The 22366-nt window shown below is 44.3% G+C and overlaps 2 protein-coding genes across 2 annotated transcripts in view; one reads left to right on the plus strand and one right to left on the minus strand.

The window, feature by feature from the left end:
• The first annotated feature begins 241 nt into the window (after positions 1 to 241).
• On the plus strand, positions 242 to 6378 carry LOC119387576 (proline-rich protein PRCC). Its single transcript, XM_037655007.2, has 5 exons — positions 242 to 837; positions 2599 to 2658; positions 2832 to 3323; positions 4872 to 5069; positions 6247 to 6378. The coding sequence occupies exons 1-5, from the start codon at positions 445 to 447 to the stop codon at positions 6331 to 6333; spliced, it is 1230 nt and encodes a 409-aa protein (XP_037510935.1). The 5' UTR covers positions 242 to 444; the 3' UTR covers positions 6334 to 6378.
• A 5875-nt stretch (positions 6379 to 12253) lies between these two features.
• LOC119387574 (ceramide transfer protein) overlaps positions 12254 to 22366 on the minus strand; it is a 47673-nt gene continuing 37560 nt past the window's right edge. Inside the window, exons 10-12 of the mRNA XM_037655006.1 lie at positions 21352 to 21554; positions 20402 to 20528; positions 12254 to 14936 (exon numbers count right to left, since the gene is read on the minus strand). Of these exons, the coding sequence (XP_037510934.1) occupies positions 14809 to 14936; positions 20402 to 20528; positions 21352 to 21554 (458 nt within the window). The 3' untranslated portion in view covers positions 12254 to 14808. The remainder of the gene's footprint in view (positions 14937 to 20401; positions 20529 to 21351; positions 21555 to 22366) is intronic.

Consider the following 22366-nt stretch of genomic DNA (forward strand, 5'->3'; position numbering starts at 1 on the left):
TGTAAAGGTCTGCCTTACGAAACATCAATACAGTAAACGTATGCTACTTTTAATTTAACAAATTGTCTCGCTAAACATTTTAGTAGCAAAATTTTGCTCGCTTTTACTTGCATGCTACACCATTGTTACGCAAACCTACAAAATCATACAGAAACTGAAACTAGCAACATAGATAGATGAAGTGAGTCAAGCCAACGAGGCGTTGGTCAAGCCAACTCGTTTCTCCATGATAACCATCAACTTCTAATATGGCGCCGTTCACTCGCAACGGTGGCGTACTGGCGGTTGTTTTACGTGTGACGAGTCGAGCGACCGTTTTTAATAACGCATGAAAACCACTGCGTGTGCGCCGGTAGCTTAACGGCATATGTGAACACCATGCCTTGATAGCGTCCATTTTGTTGCTTGATCGTGAACTACGCTAGAGACGGAAAATTTGTTGAGATGTCTCTTGTTGCGTACGCCGACAGCGATGACTCTGAAGACGATAGTAGCGAGGACGCTGGCTCCGAAAAAGTTACTGGTAATGTGCAAGATTCTGCCAGACAAGTGGACGAGGAGCTTGCTGAAAAGATCGCCGAGGATGAGCGCGATTCCGTGACTGAAGGAGATGAGGAACTTGAAGATGGCGAAAGAGCAGCACCTGAACAACAACATAGTGCCCTTACAAACACCGGAGACCCTGCAAATCCGCAAAAGTTGTTTTCGAGGTTACCTCCTCCTAAACACAGCGCAGCAACACTGCACGATCCGTCGTTGCAAGACGTAGTCGTGAAACGGGCGAATAAGTCTACAAAGTCTAAGCGAGCACAGATCCTCATTCCTTCTTTAAACCAGGTACTTTCACTGATTAATTTGATTTGTAGGTTCCGGTGTACCAGCCATTGAGCTGGAAAACGTGGGAAATCAGCATAGGGGCGCTAAATACACGCGACATGGGTCCACTTTTACCTTGTTTTGAGTATCTTATGCAATTTCGAAGTGCTCTAGCGGTTATGCTTAGCAACATGCTCTGCGGCATGTTGCTAAGGTTGACTTCGTAACTGAATTGAAGCTGTTATGCAACTCCTTCTCCGTCGTCATGCTTCTGGAGTTCAGTGACAATCGTAGAAGAGACGATACTGTAGACCTGTTAGACACCGAGCTGTGCCAAGAGTTATTGCAGGAGTAGTTGATGGGGCACGTCGACCGAAACACTGTTAGACCAGGCAGTATGTAATGCGTGCCTCGAAAGTCACGTTTTTTTGCATTGGCTAAATCACTGTCATTCTTATGTATGGTCTTTGAATGTGTACATTTACCATTACAAGACTTGTTCACGTTATAGAAAAGACTAAAAACACGGATTACAATCACTTCAGTCAAAGATGTAGTTTACTGCTGTTACCAATTACCGACTCGCGTAAGGAACTGATGATTTACTATAAAGTAACGTGTTATATTTATGTGACTATGTGTCAAGAACTTCTTTTGCCTACTCACATCAGAAAAGTTGTTTATGACATCGTCTTGTGTCAAACTGAATGGCTCGCATTTAATAAAGACCTGCAGTTTGGTGATGGCACATATCATACCAGGGACCTGGTGCCCAAAAGCAGTCTTTTAACTAATACGCCACTCGAGCAGGACTTTGAGATGTAAATAAACTTCACTCATATGCATGAGGTGGTTGTAAAAAAGAGAGACAAAAGAGTAGTTTCAGCTGCATCGCACCTTGTATTGGTTTCTCTTAAGTATGCAGCCCCATTTATGTAGCATGTGGTGTTGCATGAATGTAGTCTTGGCATCATGTCCTTCAATAATGCAACAAACATTTACTTATGACGCAAACGCCATGACACAGATGGTGAAGTTGTAGAACAATATTTAGGAACTGTTGAATGAAGGTGAAAAAGCGAAACCATAAAGAGATTATGAATATGGTGCCGACAAAACAGGCTGAGCAACCTGCCCTTGAGGTGAGACAAAAAACAGCAGGATGCTCAGGTATGCTTCTAGAAACATGCACATCCATGATGTTGCTGCGTTCAATAGCTACAGGTGTGCTATTGCTGTTTGAGCCAAACAACACAGCAGGAGCTGCTAAAAGCTGCAGCTCCTGTTAAAAACTTGTCTTGCAAGTAAAGTAACTGGTTGCATGTAATTTGAGTAGATAAAAATGTAACTGAGTTATAGTTGCTGAGTAAAAAAGAATAAAAGATAATGATCATCACCTATCCCACATGCTTTCCTTGCATTGTCACTTTTTCTTAAAGTGTACTCCAGTCAGAACCATGACAAGCTTTAAATAAGGCAACTATGTCACTATGAGGGTCTATGTATTGGTACTCTGTTCACTGTGACATGCACTATGACCTTTTTTCTTTTTTAATGCAGCTCGTAAGTAATAGTTGGGAGTATGCAAAGTACCAAATGCAGCAACTTCATTGCAAGCGTTGTCTACTGTGCACAATGTTAACATTTCTTTCTAACTGATTTTTGTTTAAAGAAAGTTTTCATTAGTAATAATGACATTATGGCCTCACAGACTATTGCTAACAGTCTTCACTTGTACTTTTTGCACTGTGGGCTCAGTATTTAACTCCTATCTGTTCACAGTTTGACGATGAAGAAGAGGAGGAGGAGGAAAACAAGAAAAAGAAGTTCCGACCTGCCCAGGTAATTCGTTATTCACTGCTGCATGCTTGTTTCGGTGAAATGTGCATGGCAGGAAAAGTTTGCATGGAAATCCTATGAAAGAGCGACCTGGCTGATGTTATGGTGTGCCTTAACACATTAACTGAGCACAGTAAAAACATATTCTGCATCCTTATTATTATCTTTTTTTACAGACTGGCTCTGGTCTCATAGGCATGTTGCCAGCACCGAAACACGGCTCCCTAACAACAAAGCAGCTGACGCCACAGGTAGTGGCGAGGCCGCCACCTCCTCGCAAAACAGCTCCGAAACAGCCAGTGCCGAAGCCTAGGGCACCGGCGGCACCGCAGCCGACTACGTCATACCCGTGGGAGCAAGACGACGGCGACGACGCAGATTCTACCGAAGATGCACCGAACTTTTTCACGTTCAGTGAGCCGCCGTTGCCGAATGTGAACATTGACGCTGAGCTTCAGGCTGCTGCCAGTGTATCACCCGCTGCCCCTGCTGGGTCACTCGTGAGCTCTTCGTATGGCGAGCCCGAGCCAGAACCACAGCCAAGTGTCAATGTTGAGCCTGGCCCTGACGTGCAAGCGCCTGCGCCAAGTCGTAAGGGAAAGATCGTCTATGCGGAACCTGACGAGCCAGGGACGTCTGTCTATGACGTTGAGCTTGACGATGGAGCTGTGAGTTTTAGCCATTACATCGTTTTTTTTAATGAGTTGGTATCTATGTGGTACCAACTCGTTAAACAGATGGCATCCATGTGATACCAACTCATGTGAGCAGAAATCAGCTCTGTGCACTCACCATGGTGGCTCAATGCCTGTGATGTTCTGTTGCTGAACTCTAGCTTGCAGGTTGGATTCCCAAATGAATTTATAAGGTCTGCGATGTGCAAAAACGCCTAGGTAAAGTGTGTCAGGTGCACTCTTAATGAAAATTAACAGACAATGGAGGCAAGATAGGGGACGTTATTTGTAGCCTTTTTAAATGTAGTGTAGTAATTATGGCATAAATGTAAGAAAGTAAAGCGGACGACAAGAGAACGTGCCACCGGTAGGGACTGAACCTACAACCCTCAGATAATGCGTCCGACACTCTACCAATTGAGGTACAGCAGCAGTTGTCCTCCCATCCATTTTATCGGGTATTTCTGTGAATATAAACCAGGGAGTGTTAGCCAGTGCCACTCGTAACCATGACGAGTGTGGAACACTCTTTTTGCCAGCTGACATCATGTGGCTTGTGATGCTTTTAAGAGCTGGCAGCTGACCAATAAACCCTCACATACTACATGAAGGCACAAGTCTGCCAGAATGAAACCCTCGCTATGAAGGAACGAAAGAATGGCAATTTCTCAAGGGTTCGTTTTCTTTGTTAGACACAACCTTAATGAAAACCAACAGACTTTCTAAGGAACTTCAGGTGGTCAAAATTACTCCAGGGTCTTCCACTGCAGCATCTCTCATAATCCGGTATGTAGTTTTGAAATATTCAGATGCATAACATAATTTGGTGCTGCACATTCTGTATAGTGGAAATATTTGTGGCCTTCAGAAAAGGTCCATTAAAGCAGGTTGGTTGATCTTGATGTTTTTCATTCAATGCATCCGTACGTGGAGACACTAACTGGCACGTTGTGCAGTTCGTCAGATCTTACGTACTCAAAAAGACACTTAAATATCAAAGGTAATGGCGCAGGAACTGGGGGAACTACGAAACTCATTTCCATGTATCAAAAATTGCTCGGGATATTTTCTGTGTGCATGGTGATTTCCCTCCAATGTCTATTTTACAGGACGCTCTGTTAAAGTTAACATCAGAACAATGTCAACTTCAAAACCCATACGAGCTGCCTCTTTACATACTTCAGGCTCATGCTTGAAAATTCTGAAATGGCATTTTGCATGCAGTGCTCATTTGAGAGAAGACAACATACAGCCTGTGAACGTGCATTGTGCACAAATATTATGTTGATTCATACAAGGCCATACTGCCATATATGTATTGGTAAAACAGGCTGTAGATAAGGCTGTGTTAAAGCTGTGACTTTTTTTTAAATTGTTGCTGCATTCATATTGCTAACAACTTCATGCTTATTCAGTAAAAGGCCAATGAAAATGCGGAAAATGTGTGGTTAATATGAAGTACGAGTTGCTAAGCCTTGCAGCTAATGGAACAGCAGCAGTGAGAGTCGGACCGCCCTGACTGACGCTTTTGCCTTGTTGCAGTTGGTGAGACTGCGTGGCAAGCGTCAGGAGGAGATCAACATCATTGACGTGTGCGCGGACAACCAGATTGACAAGACTCAGATCCTCATTCGGGGCCTCACTGAACAGCCCACATACTCGAGCCACAGCAACACGAGTGACTTCAACACGAGCCAACAGCATCGTCGCAAGCACCAGATCACCTACTTGGCGCAGCAAGTGAGTGCTCTCGTTGTAGGAAGCTGTTCATTATTCAGATCTGTGATGCAGAACAACTTCCATTACTACTCAGTTGAGATGCACGCATGCCATTTTGTATAAAAGAAGTTGGTAGGTGGCACCTAGCTAGGATATTAGATGATTCCCCTGGTTGAAATTGGTTCAGACTCATGCTTCACAGTGGTGGCATTTGACATTTGTTTTTATAGTGCATATCTGAGTCTTGTTTAAATCAGAATTTTACAAAATCGCTTGCGATTGTCATTGCCTAATGAAAAAAAAGCGCATTTTCCGGCTGGTCGTGCCATGACCTGCCTTTAAGTAGTGATACTACTGCCACCTTAAGGCAGAATGAGGAATGACCTCTAAGAGCAAGTGATGTCACTATGGCTTTTATGAGTGAATTGTTACTGTTATTTTGTTGTTGCTGCAGAAGGACTATGACACAAGGCAATGTGGCAGCCAAATATGGCATTTTAGCTCTTGGCCCTTTTCAGCGTCTATTTCTTCTATAATATACTGACAAAAAAAACAAATGCAATTTACCAAAGCAATATCGTAGCGAAAACCTGATGAGTGTCCTGTGTGGTTCCTACATATGAGTATATTAACTTTCTAGTGCACTGAAGTACACAGGACAGAAGGCACATGAGTGCAGTGCTGTGTACAAGTGCCGTTTGTCCTGTGTACTTCAGCGTGCTAAAAATGTTGCTATGGATTATGTACCATCGTGCCTAAGCATGTGCTCTTACACAGATGCTTTGCCAATAGAAACTGTTTCCTCAGTAATGCTTTCTCCAGTTTGTAGGATAGCTCTGTGATGTTAAAACTGTCTTGATTACTGAAATTGCAATGGCACAACATCATAGCTTATTTTTCCTCTGATTTTGGCACATTGTGTGCATGCTTTACACCTGTTCCACTGCATTGACAGGCAGTAACACAGTCATAGCCACGCTAGACTTAATGAATATTCTACTGGCACGACATGGTGCTGTTAATTTGTGAACACCTGAAACTTACAGGGCGGAGAGCCCTTTACTTCTGAGGCAATAAAGAGCAGGCGCAGTTGTAAACGAAATTGATGTTTCAATAACGTATGTAACAACTTCATTGCTTTTGAGTGTCGCATATCACTGCGGATGTTTCACAAAGCACCTCTTTTTTCCCCCCCTAGGCCAAGGCACGAGAACAGGAGTTGAAAAACACCTGGGCACAAAATCGTATGACTAAGCGCCAGACTCAAGCAAAGTATGGTTTTTGATGTCTTGCACCTGGTGCTTCAATAAAGGATGCGTTGCATTTTCTTTGCCCTTGTTTTCTGATTCTTCATTGGTTTCTCCCATTTTGAAGATTTTACCCTGGACGTTGTGTGACAATGCTAAATGACTTATGAAATTCCACCATGCATTGAAATGCACAAGGCGCTTGTCTCGTGAACTGGCCAGTGGCAGCATTTCATCTCCAATGATGAACCGAACGTACAATTGCCCCTCTACATATGCAGACTTGTCACACTGCCTTTTCTACTGCCCAACTGCTCAGCAATCCGGCTCTTATGATAGTGTCTACTGGTTGCGCATGCGGTGGAAATGCTCGGCCTCTGAATATGGCTGAAATGAAAGTCTATTATACTACTAGTACTACAAAGCATTTCAGGAGAAAAGAACAAGACCACCAGAAAGCTCTGAATGACAAAATTCATCGCACACGCAACAGATGCACCGTTAAGTGCCCAGGCAACTTGTCGGGGCTTGATCCATGCTCGAGCTGACAGGCATACTTCATCATGTGTGTCGATTGAACATTGGAGCCCAATTGCGGCTCACTATTTTTGCTAGTATTAACGCGATAGTATTAATGAGCATGTGTTGCAGAAATTCCAGTGTCGGTGACGTTGGTTGTGAGTGAAAAAACGCGATTGATGCACATGATAAAAATCGGGGGTCCAAGCCATAATCAAACTCGGGCCTTCTGGGCAGTCATGTGCTCTACCTGGCAGGAGTTGCGCTAAAAAATACAATTTTGTGTGGCAGAAGCATAGAATAATAGCTCCATATGTCACACCATGTGAAATGTGTAACAAGTGGGTGGCCGACCGATTACAAAGCACTTCGACCTAACTAATTATCATCATCAGCCACAGAATCAACAAAGTGTGGATCTGTGTAAAGTGCATGCTTTGCCTCGCAGACACCTAGAGGGTACTTCGCTAATCCACAAACTGATGAAATATGGCACAGTGGGTGCTTTGCAACCGTACTTGCAGTACAGTTGCAAAGTGTGACAAGCGAATGAGAAGACAATGCGATTGGGGCCGGATTATGCTAGTTTTTTTACTTCCAGAAGAAAGATTATCCACAGGTTTACATGCCTATCTTGCGCCAGTGCACAGCTAAAAGAATTGCTCATATCCGTACGAAGTGCATAATATGTATAGAAACCCCCGAGTCACAATCGTAAAGGTTCACTAAACAAGTGTACAGCTTCGTATTGTGGCATCTGCTTTTCCTTATGAAGCTTGCAGGTTTGTTTCTTTTAAGGTGTTTTGTATCGCTTGCTGGACAATTCTCCTATGCCACGCAAGGTTGTTTGTTCCAGTTTCAATAGCGAATTGGAATAGACAGCATGGATGTGGAGGGTAATGGGTAGGTGCCAGCAATGTGACATAGCAGGTGACTGTATATGCAGAACAGGCATGCTGCCTGCTTTAAAGTTACAGGTTTTAAAGAGAGACTGAAGTGAAACAATACATTAGTTTAGACTGATAAATCATACTCTGAAAATTCTAGTGTTGTTAATTTCCTCACCATATGTTTAATAATAGACGAGGAAATCGGCTAAGTGTTTCAATCTTAAATTTCCTGCCAAAATCGCCAAATGACACTGCACGGATTTCAAAGTGTTTTTTCGTATTTTGGCCACATTGGCTCAACAAAATCTCCTGAAACTTCGTATGTCTAGTCTCGGGCTCCCTCGGAAGACAGTGTGCTTCATTTTTACTGATTAGGACCTACGTAGGCCCTAGTCGACGCCATCAAAATCTATGACGTCACGACAACTGGTGTGGGAGCTTCAAGGTGGCGTCACCGCCCACATTTTCTTTTTGCGTGTCTTCTCGCTTGCCATGCTTGTTCTCACAGCAAGAGTGGTGCTTTTGGTATCATGAAAAAGTGATTTACCAACACGAAAAAATCGTTTTTCTCTTTAGCGTCCCTTCAAGGTTACAGGTAACTGCAAATGCAAGATGAGCAGGCCAGCTGCCTGGTACCAGTGGAGTGTCTATTTGTCTCTACAGTACTTGTGATGGCAATGGGCAGTGTTCAAGACAAGATAGCCAGACTGCAAGAGAATCATTATAAACTACAGCGCAAAAAAACGATGTAAATATGCCTTTAGACAAGTTCTATCTCTTGGCGATATTTTTTTTTCCTTCACAACAATAGTAATGGACTTGCAGCACACAACTCTGGCCTTCTAAGCTAGTTATTAACAAGCAGATCAAGGAGTAGAGCTAGCATATTCATTTGCCTTAATAATTTAGTTATTATATGTTGCGATGTGTTGTACTACACACAGCCAGAGACAGGCATGTTGATTTGCCACTGATCGGGTGGAGCTCGGGCAGCGAACAGAAAGTTCGTCATGCTGGGCTGGCCCTCCTGCTAGTGTTCAGCCTGGGCATAGGTGTGCCACGAAACTGAGGCCCATAGAGTTTCTATGAGACCAACGCACATCTCTCTGTACCGAGTTTTGAGGTACCAGGCATGCTACAGAAGACTAGTAAAGAACCAATTGATCAGTGTAGCAACTCTAGTGGCTTCAGCTCCTCTTGAGAAGAACTGTACACAGATGACCACCATTTAAGGGGCCCTGCAATGCTTTTTGAACGTGGTCAGAAAATGCTGCCCATTGGCACTCGAGGCTCCTGTGAACAGTTGAGGCTCCTGCAAGCAAAGCATTATAGCGCAGCATGTGGTAGGGAATATACAATTATGTTTAAAGGTTAGCGAGAATTCGCCCGCTCTTCTCTCGACAAATTGTGCCATAGACTGGCCCGACTACGACATAATCGGAGGGACATGGCCGCTGGCCACTTTGAGCATTTGTGTGTGCTGCATAGTCACCGTGGCTGCCGCGAGGTGCCACCATGCACCAGCGCTGCACTCGGTAGTGCTAGAATTACACAATAGAGAATTACTCTAGTGCACTTGCGATTATGGCTAATGTGAGCAGATGCGTTCAAAGAAAAAAAAAAAAGGAAGTGCCCAGGGTAATCGCACGCACTTGTGTAGTTTTTTGCCCATCTGTCATCCCCCTCTTGCGTAGCTTTCAGCATGCCCATTAGAATGGAAGGAGAAAGCACTTAAAGTGTACAACAAACCCCTGTAACTCCGTTCATACTCGATTCGAAAAATTTTTGCAGCAATTGATCCACGAGGTGAAATACTCTGGTAACACCACATAGCAACTTGGGTTTAAACTAGAAACAAAGTTTACTACTATTTTAAAGATTATCTGCACTACATTATAGCAGCCATTTCTCTATCTTACAGCACACAGAATACGGTTCTACAGCTCTGAAAATTACTTGTTTCCTTAAGACCATGGTCTCATGTGTTGCAGGCATAGGTCAGCAAACTCACTCATGAGTCGACTCACTCAGACTCAGATCGGTCCGAAAGTCCGAGTGAGTTTGAGGAATATTTTGGAGAGTTTGAATCCAAGCGAGTCTGGTTGAGGAAAATTTTAGTTAGCCCGAGTGAGTCCAGTTGAGGAAAATATATGCAAGTACAAGTCCGAATGAGCCCTAAGTGCAAAATATATTTATTGAGTGAGTGAGTGAGCTCCACCTTTTATTGTCGACCTGTAGTTGGTCCTATCTACTCATCTTCAGCATTACTATCAGTCTTATATCGGCTTACGTTTATACAGTCGAACCCACTTATAACGATCCCACGTATAACGATCTATCGGTTATAACGACCACATTTGGGTGCACTTACGATTTTCCAATGCTAAACATTGAAGCTGCGTCCACATATAGCGAACATTTTTCAAAGCCTCCTACTTTTACAAAGAACACTTCAGACACGGTCGCGGTAAAAATATGGCGCATACGAAGCGAAAAAAGTTAAAAAAGGCCTTCTAAAGCGTGAGAGGGGCGCGCGCTCGTGCGTGCCCCGCTCCAGTTTACTCGCGACTAAGATATCCCTGATCGGCGAGCACCGCACGCAGACTTCGGACGCTGCGAGCGAGGTCGCTCACTTTCGAGCCTTTTCTTCAGTGGCAGAATGGCAGTGAGGAAAAAAAAAGGAGGCAGCATGAAGCCTTGCGGTCAGCTTTCGCACGGTAACCTTTCCTGACGCCGTTCTCTGCAGCTACGACCGCCTACGAAGAACCAGATGCCTTGGAACGCAAGAAGGCATAAATGCAAGAAGTGATAACCGCGATAGCTTTCATCGCATATAAAGGTTCAATGCGTTGCTAAACTCGTCGACGCCACATGTGCCGCAAAAGGTCGTCCGTCTTTTCGGTAACGGCAGAGACCGGTCGATCTGTGATAACTATTTCCGCGCGATTGCGGCAATGCCTTCGCGGATAAGCACCAGAAAAGAGCGAAGGCGAGGTGGCGGCCGTCGATGAACGTGCAGTTACGACTTATAGCCGACAACCTTATATCACAGTCATCTGTAGATATCGGCGCGGCTGCGCGTGTGGCGTACGCTGTACACTGTGCGGATTGACGGCGGTACGAGCACGCCATGCCGCCGTTCGCAAGTTCGCCGCCGCCACGTCGTGCGAGACCGCTTAAAGTGCGCCTTGCTTTTGTAGAAACGAAAGTAGCTGGCTGTTGTTGAGCGGCGCGGGCACCGAGAAACGTCGACGCACTGACAGCGAACGTATACTGCGTATTTGACTAGGTGAGAACTCAAGTGCGCCGCGAATCGTCGTGCAGGGCCGCGAGAGCATCGCGGAGACGTAGAGTGCGCGTTGCTTGCAAAATGCTTGTTTTCGCCGCGTTGAACGAACAGGCTACTCGCCGCACCCGTGCACGGTCCAGAGTGAAGCAGGCACGAAGAACGTACAAACGCGTGCACACGGCATACGGCAGGGGCGTAGCCAGAAGTTTTTTTCGTGGGGGTTCAACCATACTTTATGTATGTTCGTGCGTGCGTTTGTATGTGTGCGTGCCTATATACGCAAGCAAAATCGAAAAATTTCGGGGGGAATTTGAACCCCCCCCCCCCTGGCATACAGCAAGCGGCCCGGCAGTGACTCCGCGAGCCGAGTAGGGGACGCGCTGCACGCAACTAGCCAGGGATAAATCGGCTCCACGTGGCAGTACCGCGCTTCGGTGAAATGAAACGGTGTCAGTTCACAGCAAAGGCGGGTGATTCACTCGTGAGCACGTAGCGGGCGTCGCCTCACGACGCGAAAAGGCTTAGCTTGTCACCGGAGGGGTTGGGTGCACTTCAATAAAAGTGCACAGAAAAAAAATTTGCGGCTTGGCCGCTAATCGCACGTTTTTAAAAGCGACTCCATATACAACGAACTACTGATATAGCGACCACTTTTCGCGACACTTTCGAGTTCGTTATAAGCGGGTTCGACTGTACTCTTCTATTCACACATATCTTAATGCACTAGCGTTCATGCGCCATCTCAATATTTGTTGATCAGAGGCAGAGTTAGGAGGGGGGGTGCCATGACCTCCCCCCACGAACATTTTCATGGGAAGTTCTTTATAAAAATATATATTGTGCAAGTCGTGTATTCCACAAAAATGTCCTTACTGGACTGAAACCACTGATAACTCAGATTTGAAGGTACAAGATCGAACGATGCATCCTAGAGCACCGATTATGTGAGATATCGGCGTAAAGAGCATTGGCACCATAATCAAAAAAGTAAATTTTATGCTAACAGACGAAGTCTGAGTGAGTCAACTCACTCAGACTTGGGTCAAGCCGCGAGTCCGAGTGAGTCCAGTTGAGGAAAATTTTGGAGAGTCTGAGTCCGAGTGAGCACTCAGAGTGAAATCTATTTCTTGAGTGAGTCTGAGTGAGGTTCAATTTTTTTGCCGACCTACAGTTGTAGGCTTAAAACACTGGCACTGCTATAGTCTGCTGAAGCTTATGAAACTGACTCCCCTACTTAGAAAGACCACACATGGGCAAAAGTGACATCAAAACACATTTTAATAGCTGTGCATGTAATACAAACCCGCATATATATATATATATATTTGTTTATATATATATTTATATATATTATGTACAAAAAAGCATCGCACTCTCATGCACAAGCAAGACAACAGGAAGAGATGCCGTGGCAGGAGAACCGATAGGCAGGCAGGCAGCGGACGCTGGCACGTACGCGACAGCCCTCTTGGAAAGCGGTAACAAGGAGAGCACGCATCAGTGTCCTGTCGCACAGTTCCACCAACGCACCGTCGCTCAAAACCCCAACAGAGCAACACTCCGCGTCAGCTGCGGCGCGGTAAGCACTTCGAAGCACGGTTTTCAGCTCGCTCCAATTACAAAATTACATTAAACTCTGCAAACCACGAAAGATGTATACTATATAAAAGGACTCCCGTATCCCCCTTGCATTTTTGTGCATTGCGATTTGCGCCGAGTACAATCTTCCGACTTGCTTTTTGTAAAGGAGACACCACACAAGTATGCAACAAACTCGGGAGTCAAGCTTCTTGAGGTAAAAAAACGAAGGCCACGAAACTACCGAAACACAGATGGAACAGAACAGTTCGTGTGAACGCATACTCATTTTGCTCGTTTTCCCCGATGCAAGCAGCAGCTTGAAGAAAGAAAGAGAGGCATCGGTGCACTGTTTATAGAATAAGCTAAAAAAAAGAAAGACCATGCGAGAACCTAGAGACAGTGGCTAGTTTGAGGCCAGGACTTAGAAAAAAAAAAAGAACAAGACTGACTGGCTCAAAAAAAAAAAATACAATAAAACGTGTAGACCACTTTGATTGGTTTTGAGTACATTACCTAAAATCATGCTACGGATGAAGTAGTGGTGACTAGATGCTGCAGTTTTTAAAAATGGGTCGTAAAAATTGAAAAACCGTGAAAGGAACGGTGCATCTGTGCCAGCACACACGCGATACAAAAAGGTGTAAACGACATGACAAAAAATAACACAGACTTGGTGTAGACAAAAAAAAAAAAAAAGTTAAGGCGAGGCGTTACGTAAGTCATCCTTATTTTTTTTTACTGCACCACAGACCGGCTGCAAGTGTACTGCCGTAGCACCAATCATCTCCTTAAAAGATCTGCTCGTTTAAAAAAAAAAGGCGCGATAATGAACGGGGCCCACTGCCTCTACAAGACAAGCTTAGTTGCAACGCCTGTGGCTCTTGCAGCCACATTTAAAAAAGTGGTTTGGAATACTTCTGGTAGACGGCCCAACCGACAACACACGACAAAAAGCAGAACGTTATGTCCCATTTAGTCACTTATATAACTCTTAAACTTATTGGCTCCCGTGACGGTTGCCTCGCACAACTCTGCATCTAAAGTTGCACTCTTTCGCAGCCGTTGACTCCCACAAAAATCTGCTCCACGCAGGAATATGCTGTAGATTTAAGCTAAAGCCGAGGAGCCATGAGACTCTTTCATTTGACCCAGTCGTCTGTTAAAAAAAAGTGCAAAGATTACAAAGACGAACGACACACGTGCCGCATGAAAGTTGGCACCGTTTAAAACCTAGCACGAGCCCCTGCCGTTTTTTTTTCCTTGACTGCACGCTAACGTCTCTGCTTACGCGTGAACATTGCTCGGTGGCATACAAAAGCCTTTCACAACTAATGCTCTCTTTCCTTCACATTTACTAACAGGAAACGGCAGTGTTATTAGGCTGTAAAAAAAATTTCCGCGCTTTTGAAATGCTTTCTCTTTCTTGTAGTACAATAAACGCAGACCTTATGAATCTCAGGAGGAAGGGGAAAGGAAAGAAGGAAGGAAACAGTAATGTGGCGATAACTAAAGTTAAGTGCCTAGCACCCTGTGCGACTTGGAACAAGTGCGAACTTCAAAGTGGGTCGTTGTAAAATTCCAGAAGGGCTGTTCCTATACACTCTTCCCCTTATCCCCGCCCAATGTTTGAAGTGGTGTGTTCTTAACCACGCAAATGCAACAATCGGAATTTCACTGTAATGTACAATGGTGGAAAAAAAAAAAAAAGAAACGTATAAGAAAGCTATAAATGTTTGCGTATCAGGCTCTCGCGGTGCTTTTGTATAAAATGGAGTCATATAGCTTTTGCCACTATGAATTGGAACCCTGCTTTTTCTTTTTTTTTTTTAAGATACAGTTTTTGACCTTCTCACAATGACAAAGCCTAGCTTAGCCACACATGTCTGCACAAACATGACCACGGGCACCCGTAACAAATGCCCCACCACGCCCCAATCACTTCAGAAGTTAGGCTTTTTTCTTTCATTCTTTCTTCAGGTTTTTCGCTCCCTTTGCTTTTTTTTTCGTTTTCCTGTAAATACCTGCATCACTCGCATATTTCTTGAGTCTGCTGTTGTAGACACCTTTGTGTATTATCACTTATTTTGTAGTGAGTCCCTCTTGTCCGTCACCCCCAACGTCTCAAATTTGTGAACACAGACTGCTTTGGTCGTCTGCACTCCTTTCAAAGAAGAGACCTTGCTTTGCATCGATCGAAGGATGCAGGCTCTGGCCGGAAGTGCGAAAGGGCAGTCTCAGAACATGATCTCCTTGGACTCTGTCTGGTCCTTGACGTACTGCGTGAACCGCTTGAGGAACTTGGGGTACTCCCGCTTGTAGACAGCACGCAGCACTGAGGCGGGCGCCCAGCCACCAGGGTTGACTGTGCAGAAAAGCATGCGAGTACTCCAACTTTACGACTGCTGCAACGCTGTTGATGTAATGAAATGCAATTTCATCTACTATATGTTAAACAGTTGCAGAGCTACCACGTTATGAGTAGCAGAGTGGGATACAGTACTATAAATGGTTGCAGAAAACAGCCACAGCAGCACATTATCTACTTACGAGAGTCAAAGGTTTTTTTCCCATTTTGTGGATTGAGTTTATGTTGGTGGCCTTGTTTCTTTTACCCAAGAGCTTGTTTATTATTGTCTTGTGCACAGTACCATATCCTTTAACTGCTGCGAAACATGTTATGCAACAACTACAGCTTATGCCTCAATGTAAATGTGCCAAAATGCCACTTAAGGGGAGACACTGGTCTGAAAACTGCTTGTCTCAATTTTTAGTATTTCTGGCTGAAATTTACACACAATATGTATTTTCGACTGCTGAAAACAAGTATGCAATTACTTTTTTGTCTATCGTGCATGGATTGTAAGATATTGACTGTTCCATACACTTGCATTCTGCCCAGACTTTTGACAGCTTTCTCACAAAAGACCTTTATGAATTTGATATCACTGCATCCTATAAAGACCAGAGAGTGCAACATAACCATAACTTAATTTTTAGCTGTATGCATTCAAAAGTTATGGCCTTAACAAGTACACTAATGAGAAATCAGAAACTGTTGCTTAATTTTACTGCTAATTAAATTACTGTTATTAATAAAAATGTTGTAATTTCTTGGTTTTCTTGCACTAATCAATGCATAAGCTTTCAAATACCGCAAAAATGATCAAAATCTGACCACTACATCAAAAGATATTGTGGGCAACAGCCTATAATGTGATGAAAAATGTGGTTTTGAGAAAATGAGAAAAGAAGTTTAGAAACATGGTGGGCACTTATTTTGAACTGGAAAAGGCCTGAATTGGTGTTCTTAGGATAGTAGAAGCCACCAGGAACATAGTCATCATTATTCTTCTTAGTATGGTTTCTTTTCACTCTGGTCTCGCTGGTGGTATGCTGCATTCTTGCAGCTGCCGATATCACTTCCTCCCGAATGCACGAGCAATTCTGACCTTCTAACGACTGCCTGCCATTGCACTATCATCAGTTAGGCATCTCCGCAAAATGGCGGACAATGCGACGATGCACCACTGTCTAGCAGAAGCATCCTCAAGCATCCAAGATGGAAGGAATAATTTACCCCGTGTGATAGAAATGCACCAATGCTGTGCGAGCACTTTTTTTTTTTTAAGCGCAATGGCTTCACCTCTGCTAGATGAAAAGCGTTCTTGTGCTAGGAACAGCTAATAGAAAAGTGTGTGTTTCAAATGAGACCAAAATGGCTGTGCTACTTAATGTGGTTCCTGCAAGGTGTGCTATTGAATGGATTTTTTTGAGGTGCTTTGGCGAGCAAAAATGGTCATGAAACTGACTTCAAGACCAAATAACTCGACAAGTATCCATTACATGTCTGTAATATTTTGGAAATGACTTTTTTAGACCTTCTAGATTATCAAAAAAAAATATTTCAGAAAATAGTTTTTTTCAAAATTTTTCCGCCTCCCAGACCAGTGTCTCCCCTTAATATACTGCACCAGACTTGGCTCATTTGGTTCAAAGCTCGGACACCAAGTGCCAAAGCCCTGTGCATAAAGGCTTATGATTTCATAAAACTTGTAGCAATGTTTCAAGAGTAGTAAGAAATTAACTTTTTAGAAAGTACGGAAAAGTACGCAATGAGTATAGTTTATGCTTCTCAACACAAGGTGACTAGTAGGCTTGTACGAATATTCGAGCACTTCGAATATTCGAACGAATATTACAGTATTCGTATATTCGCTTCGAAACGACTTTAAATTCTAAGAAATTTCAAAGTATTCGAAATGAACGAATAGACATTTATAAACTGCATGTAAAGGTGGTTTCACTGCAGTGGAGGTGTGCTCTACCGTGAATACACATTTTCAGGGGAAATCCGCACTGCCGCGAAGCACCACTTCAAGGTTACATGAACATAGTATTACCCTCACATCGATTCATCATTTTTTAAGTTTAAGGGGAGATGCGGGTCGAAAAACGCGAGTTTTCTAAAAAATTATCGATTTTTTGTTTTCACCTGTTTTGTTAAGATTAGTACCTCTACTGTTCTGAAAAAAAAAATTCAATGCGGAGACTCAACTGGAAACGCTTTAAAATTGCGTCTAAAGAGCACAAGGTGGCTGTCAAAAGGCCGAAAGTGTGTCATCTTCGAGCACCTTGCCGCCGATAATGCGCCACTGCTCGCCATTGTCGACCGCATGAGGCGAAGAGCCGAGCCTCACTGTTCAAATGACGACGGTTTCCCGCGCTGCTGCAGCGCAAGAAATAATAAAGAGACGAACGCTTTTGCCGCCTTTTTTGAGCGCCGCGACTGGCTTTAAATCACGTGGTACGGATCGGGAGCCGCCATTGGCCGCTGCGCGCCTGTGTGTGCTGTGAAGTCTACTTGCAGGATCCGTGTCTCGTTGAGCAGCGCAGCTGAACAACGCTTTTCTCGAGTGCTTATCCGTTATGGATGAAGAAAGCCGTAGGAAGCGCGGTCACCGGCCTGTGAAGTTTCACGCGGCGCACAAATTTCGAGGACGCCGGCGCAAATCAAAGCCGAACACTCAAACCACGAAAAGAGCGTCTGCTGCCGCAAGGCGTAGTGGCAGTGACGCCGATGCGTCCGACGAGTTTGCCGCGGCATTCGAATATGTGAGTGCCTCCCAGAAAAAGATCGGACTCTTCGAAGACGAAGAAAAATCACAGGACGACGAGTCTTCGTTGATTGCTGATATGACAGCACTGAACACGTTGGTTTAATCGAGGGCACTCCAGTTTTGAACGTGTTCTGGAAGAGCTTGGCGTGCTCCCGCCTCATGATCTGGTTGCTCTTGGCACATCACGGGACAGCACACGCCAGAAAAAAATTTCTCAAAAACTAACAGGAGAAGCAAGGGCTCGTCGGCGTTCGCTGAAGAAAAAAATCTCTTGTCGAGGAGTCAGCTCGAAAGAGCTGTGAGGGCCAAACCTATGGTGCTGGTGCATTTTAATGGCAGTGGCCACTACAAGGAGGATTGCTCTTTCTTGTGGACAAATTTAGTCGCATTCAATGACATCTTTGATAAATAAACATGCAATTTTGACTTTAAAACTCGTTTTTCTCAAAACGCAAATTTTGCCATTTTTGTCAATGTGCCCCTCCTTTTTCGGGTACTTCTGGTGCTCAGATCTGCATGAAATTTTCCCCAAATTTTTTCCAAAGTACATTAAATGCAATTATCTTGTTTAAGTTTCAATATTCTTATTATATAATAAAAAAAAGTTATGTAAACTTTTACTAGGGTAGGAGAAATATGAACTTCCCACGTTAAAATTTTTCACGTCTAGTACATACAGTCGACGTCCGATTTCCCGGACCCTCAAGGGACCGCGAAAACGTCCGGAAAATCGGGCAGTCCGGAAAAACGAATGCACGTAAAAACGCACCTTTTTGATAGGTATTTTTCGCTGACGGAGACGGTCACAGCCGGAATACAAGATTCCCATAGCAATTCAGCCAATGCATCGTTTAGGTGGCTCTGAAAAGAGCCGTTTATAAAAAAAAAAAATACGACGTGGCCGGCACTACCTCATAGGTCAGCACATGGGCGCAAAGAAGTCGCTTATTTTCTTTTGCACGGTCCGCTTGCCCGCGATTATGTCTGCCTCAATTTCAGTCAACGTCATGTTGCCGCTGTACACCAATGACAGTGTCATCAGTGCTCGCGTCAACTCCGAGCTCGTTGGCTGTGTAGGAGCTGGCTCTTCGTTCTCGGTGTCGGAGTCATCGGAATCCTCCGTAACTTGATGAATGATTTCGTCATCGGTCAACTCCGCACATAGCTCGAGGTCTTTGTCAGCGTCGGCGAAGCCCTCAAGGGTTATCTCGGCTGGAATCAACACGCCGCCAGCGCGCAGATCGTCGAAGGCAACGTCCGCGGATGGCAGTTCGTCATCGTGAGCCTACGAGGTGGATTTGTGCGCTTCGAAGGCGCGGACGAAGACGAAGGAGCAGTCGGTGCCATTGCTGTAAACGGCGAATCCGCTCGACGAAAAGCGCAGCACGAAACAGCTAGGAACTCGGTGGATGCTGAAGGTCGGGAAACGTGATCACTGAAGGTAGCGCGCAGCAGCAAACGATCAACCGCAGACACGACCGCAGAGCTGGCACAGCTGACAAAACAACACGTGAAGACGTGAACGAACACAGTGAGGTTTGGCTTGGCTAAGCTACGGCTGGCAACGGATTGACACGTGCGGTTTCGAGGTTACGGCAGGCGCGGTGCGGCGCACACCTGCGATGCGAGTATGGTGGGTTCAAGGATATGAAAATGAAAACAACCAAAATGGCGGCGTCGGTGGCGACTGTGGGTCGGCGGTTAACAGTAAAAAGTCCGGGAAATCGGATGGCGAAGGCTATAAGCGTCCGGAATTTCGGACTTTTTAATACATTGACTCTACGGGGAACTTGACGGTGCCACAGATGAGTCCGGGAAATCAGGCATGTCCGGAATTTCGGGCGTCCGGGAAATCGGACGTCGACTGTATTTTGTATGGACTTCCTAATTAGTTATTTGCATTCCACACTTTATTTGAAACATTATGAACTATCAATTGTAAAAAATATTGAAGTTTAGGTCTGAAAAGAGGGGGGGCAAAAGGCTTAAGTTTTTCACTTTGTCATGTTGCAGAACTAAAAGTATGCAACTTGCAAGAAAACTAATCATATATTTGAAATCAGCATAAAAAGTTCTATAAGCTGCTCAAGTTTCATTGCTCTAGGGTGAATACTAAAAGTATGCAACTTGCAAGAAAACTAATTATATATTTGAAATCAGCATAAAAAGTTCTATAAGCAGCTCAAGTTTCATTGCTCTAGGGTGAATATTAAAGAAAAAGTCTCTTCGAGTAGCATCTCCCCTTAAAAGCTTGTTATACCGGCTTATATGCTCTAAGTAAAGTAAATTTTAAAACGTAACATATTTTACAGGTTATCACTTGCATTCTACCGAAAGTCAAATCCTGCTACTAAAGTTGCTTCCACTTCTTTTTGAACCAAAAACGATGACATATGCATATGCCTTATTTCAACTTTAAAAATATTGTGCTGGTTAGTTGGGTCATGACAAATATGCTCATTTTTCTTTATAATATGTGATAGAAACTATTCGAATTCGCTTCGGACCTAAAATTTACGATCTTCACAAGCCTAGTGACTAGCCAAAATCAAGCACATGATGAAATTTCACCTGGTCCAGGTAAATTCTTTGTATTGCCATTGGGACTCACTTAAAAGTGTTGCCTTTTGACCATGGCAACTTCTAAAGTGACGTCTTGTCAGACAGTTTGATGGTTTACGAGAGGTGGTATTTACAGATGACCACTTACTGGTTGAGCAATAGGTGATTTTGCACGAGAGGTTGTCCCGAGTGATGTTGGTGTTTGGCTGCGGCGGGTCCACAAACGTCTGGCACATCAGGCACACAGTCAGCCGCACACGCACGCACTTTCCAAGCTGCAAACGAATGAAAGGCCCTCGTCAACCAAGAGAAATCTTGTCAAGTAATTAAGATTAGCTGAGCCTTCAATTATCACAATGGAGGCACAATGCTCAGTTTGTGCAATTGCTATCGCAACAACTGCAAGCTAACCGCACTTTGTCAGTGCAGCAGTGCAGCTGACAACTACAGTGATGCTAAATAATAAGTACAGAGTTTTACAGAGCCAGCAGGTGATACAAGTGACAATGCATGCTCTATAATTCAGTGCTGTCACCGTGATGTGCTGTGCAAGGGGAACTGCCAGAGATCAGTTTTCAGTCACTGAGCAGTTGAGGAGGCATCCATGGAAAGATGTAGCACATATGTACTGCAAGCCACACTGCTCAAATCATTTAATTATTTCTTTAACATTGTCATAAGTGCCCTTTCAATGAACACTGAAAACAAAAAGATCACTTATATACTCTGGCTCCTTTGAGCGCATGGGAAGGAGTCAATGCAGCTCATAAATTTTGATAGTCTTTGGTTCCAATAGTCTCCAAGAGCATGCGTGAGACGTTTGGGTTGGGGTGAATTAGCACCGAGTTAATTTCCTTGCTACAACCTCTACGATACTGATGGCTTAGCACAAGGCTTCGTGCACGGCAAACATGGCCTATGAGCAGAAACGACTGTTATCACTTGATAAGGCAGGGCAGACTAACAAATTAAAGTTTCTTGATTTCAGTCAAACCTTTAGAATGAGCATCTCATGGCAGATTGAACTGTTGAACAAAAGTTTTCCGTTTCCCTTAATGGGCAGGGGCCCCCGTTTCTGTAAAACCTTCTAGTACGTACAGGCACGTGAGGGGTGTCGCATGAGTTGTTGCAGACGATCCAGACATCGTGGGCGTCGGGATCCTCTTCGTTGGGTGCCCGTGCCATGTGCGACCAGAAGAGGGCATCGCGCTGGGTGGCCGGCCACACCCGCTTGTGGATCTGGTGCACTATGACGGTCATAGGTTCTAGCACCTCGAGCACTTCCATGCTCTCCAAGGTTGCTGCAGGTCAAGTGAGCAAGGAAAAAACAAGATTAGCACAAACAATTACAACAAGCTACGAAACTATGGAGTAAATTAAATTCATTTTCAACAGCTCCATGTGAGAATGAGCATTCGTGATTGGCAATCAGCCTCACAAATCGATGAAATCATGATCTTTTCAAGGTCCCTGGGACATCTGATTAGGAGAAGGAAACGTACAAAGGATAAGGACAAGTTGGAGTGCATACATCATGCACTACCATGTCAAGACAGAAAGCTTAATAGCTCGAAAAGAGAAAGCTACAACCATTGCATTCTACTGGTGATAACATACTATGGGGAGGAAAAGTAGAGGTTAGAAAACGAGAGCAGCAGCCAAGGATCACACGAGTGATGAAACACAAAACGATGAGCGTAATGCTGACAGAGAGAGACAATGGTATCTACAGTAAAACCTCGGTGATACGATTCTCGCGGGGTGACCAAAAATATTCGTATCATCCGTAATTCGTATCACCAGAAAACATGGAAAATTAGTATGCGACAAAAGAAAGTTGGCATGCGTTTTGATTCAGTGTTTCTCAGGGCCGCAGCGACGTCATGAACAGCTCTGAATGATTGCCAGTAATGTTTTTAGACGTCAACGATCATACTTGTACTGGTAAATATACGGTTCATGCGAGCATGTGTACTTAATGAACCAGATTTGTTGTGACCCGTGACCCCTAGTAGCCCCTTCCTAATCATACTACGCTTTTCTGCATGACACCAGAGTACTGCTGCGAAAGTGACTTAAGAAGCGCTTTGCACGCAATAGATGAAGGAAAGCA

The sequence above is a fragment of the Rhipicephalus sanguineus genome, chromosome 3, assembly GCF_013339695.2.
Source record: "Rhipicephalus sanguineus isolate Rsan-2018 chromosome 3, BIME_Rsan_1.4, whole genome shotgun sequence".
NCBI classification, from domain to species: Eukaryota; Metazoa; Arthropoda; class Arachnida; order Ixodida; family Ixodidae; genus Rhipicephalus; species Rhipicephalus sanguineus.